Consider the following 624-nt stretch of genomic DNA (forward strand, 5'->3'; position numbering starts at 1 on the left):
ATGCCTCGTAAGTGCTATTTGCCAAATTGTAAAGGAAATTTTTATCCTTCTGAGAAAGTCTCTGCCTTTGAATTTCCCTCGGATTTGGATAGGAAAAGCCTTTGGTTGAGGAAGATACCGAGACAGGATTTTCAACCTTCTTCTACAGCTGTGGTATGCGGGCATCATTTTTGTGACAGATTTATTGTCATTGTAGATTCTGTCACAAGACCTGACAGTTCCATTCTCAGTGTAGAGAGAAGCATACCAAAATTGACCAAAGATGCCTATCCTTCCATCTTTCCCAACTGTCCCTCCTATTTATCTATCCCTGAAAAGGAAAGCCCCCTACGAAAGGCGAGATGCTGTTTTAAAGAGAGACGATGAGTCTTTTAAACGATGGGTTGAAAATGATCGGATTAAGAATTATACAGAGATCTGTGACAGTTTCAATACCAGAGTTGATTCGAAATTATGGATTTATCGATTTTTTCTTGCCTCATCGTCTTCACCTGATGATCCAACAATCAGAGATTTCTTTTAATGAAACTCACTCTGCAAAGGCTTTCAGATTTAGAATTATTGGGGAAAAACTGTGATATGTGTAACACAGATCTGCTCCACGTTGTTCACAGAGTCTGCAAA

At 39.3% G+C, this 624-nt stretch overlaps 1 protein-coding gene across 1 annotated transcript; it reads left to right on the forward strand.

Annotated features, from left to right (window-relative positions):
* On the forward strand, positions 1-366 carry LOC144979012 (uncharacterized). Its single transcript, XM_078925628.1, has one exon. The coding sequence runs from the start codon at positions 1-3 to the stop codon at positions 364-366; it is 366 nt and encodes a 121-aa protein (XP_078781754.1).
* Positions 367-624: the final 258 nt, after the last annotated feature.

Source organism: Berghia stephanieae, chromosome 8 (genome assembly GCF_034508935.2).
Source record: "Berghia stephanieae isolate SIO BIC M18660-M18661 chromosome 8, UCSD_Bste_1.3, whole genome shotgun sequence".
Lineage (NCBI taxonomy): Eukaryota > Metazoa > Mollusca > Gastropoda > Nudibranchia > Aeolidiidae > Berghia > Berghia stephanieae.